Source organism: Helobdella robusta, assembly GCF_000326865.2.
Source record: "Helobdella robusta unplaced genomic scaffold HELROscaffold_465, whole genome shotgun sequence".
In the NCBI taxonomy this organism is placed as follows: domain Eukaryota; kingdom Metazoa; phylum Annelida; class Clitellata; order Rhynchobdellida; family Glossiphoniidae; genus Helobdella; species Helobdella robusta.
Genome location: NW_008705158.1, coordinates 4,948 through 6,486, shown reverse-complemented (window position 1 = coordinate 6,486; position 1,539 = coordinate 4,948). Strand labels below are relative to the sequence as shown.

Genomic DNA, 1,539 nt, shown 5'->3' with positions numbered 1-1,539 from the left:
GACACCAGTGTTTCGATATCTCATCAGGAAACAGCAGACTCGAATGTATCGTATAGATTCTCAGTGAAATTTATTATCTATCCACCGAACTTTTCGTTAAAATAAATAATTAAAACTAAAATAATTTATAAAATTAATGGCACTAAATATAGGTGAAATGTAAATAATAAAAGTAAACAACAGTAGAAGTTAGTCAGTTGTTATATCCTACCGAACGGGTTTCTGCCCAGGTTCCTTTGTACCTTATGCGCTACTGTTATTTCTTTCTCGTTGCAGATGATATTGTTTTTAATCATTGCCAGATGAATTTTATGGTATATGGTCATCAAAGTGGGGCAGTACGGCCTGATCAATATGTTTTCTTTAGTCTTCTTCACGCCCGGTTTGCTCACCTTATGAATCTGCATTATGGGTTTTAAATTATAATAATCATTACTAACCTTTTTGATATGTGGACGCGCTCCCTTTACATGTTTTTTATATTGTACAAAGTACTCTGGTTGACCCTGTATGCCTCCATGAATGATCTGATGCACGTGCAGTGCTCCTCATTCCTACAGGCATTATTCAATATGTTCTGTCTCCTCATGAACGACTTGAGGAGTGGGTGTGGGACCTTTTTTATGTTTTCCCTGTTACAATTGGCATCCTGGAATGGAAGGATATGCTAAACAATGTCCACTGCCATCTGTCTGTTCTGTTCCTTGGGGGATGGGATGATGATTATGTTCTTATGAACCAGATACCCATCTATTAGCTTTGTGTCGTTGTCAAGGGAAAAGGTGATCCTCTTCTTCAATTCATCCGTCCCATTGAGGCAGCTGAATATGATGGTATTGTTCCCTTTCTTGGTTTTGCGGCGTAGGGAGCTGGTTGGGATGGGTCTCTTTACTGCGCCTCTGGTGGTTGGGGGTATGTAGTTTGAAGATTCCTACTCTGGTTCCATTTCATTCTCATTTAGGTCCCTTATGAACTCCTGTGATGGATGGAAGAAACTAAGTAGTGTGGTTTGTTTAGTTAATTCCTCATCCGTCACCTCCTCATCTGAGTCACCATCCGTTTCGGGGTTAGGGTTAGGGTCATCATACTCTAAAAATAATTTTTAGTGCTTTATTAATAAAATATTTATAACGACATGAATTAATCACATTAAGTGTAGTAACAAGTAAAAAAATTACTTAAACCATTACCAATCCCACCAATACCAAGTCGCACCCCATACCTGTAAAATGTATGATGCAAAACAAGACAAACGACACAACAAAAAACACACCGAGAAGAGTGAGAAGACAAAAGTCCCTTCCTACCTATGTAATAAAATACCTTATGCCTTAGCCTACCTATGAAATAAATTACCTTATGCCTTAGCCTACCTATGTAATAAATTATCATATGTCTCAGCCTACCTATGTACAATTCATTTAGCTAATTCTTATGTAGAAAGAAAAGAAGGAGTAAAACAGAAGAAACAATACTGCCACACAAACAATGTATGTGTGTATGTATGCAAGAGCAGCAGCCTGCCACACCACGTCACCA

General features: G+C 38.1%; 1 protein-coding gene across 1 annotated transcript; it reads right to left on the bottom strand.

The window, feature by feature from the left end:
* Positions 1 to 200: 200 nt before the first annotated feature.
* On the bottom strand, positions 201 to 1,083 carry HELRODRAFT_184431 (hypothetical protein; the record flags this gene model as incomplete). Its single annotated transcript, XM_009026361.1, has 4 exons — positions 201 to 401; positions 506 to 649; positions 740 to 899; positions 1,037 to 1,083. The coding sequence occupies 4 exons, from the start codon at positions 1,081 to 1,083 to the stop codon at positions 201 to 203; spliced, it is 552 nt and encodes a 183-aa protein (XP_009024609.1).
* Positions 1,084 to 1,539: the final 456 nt, after the last annotated feature.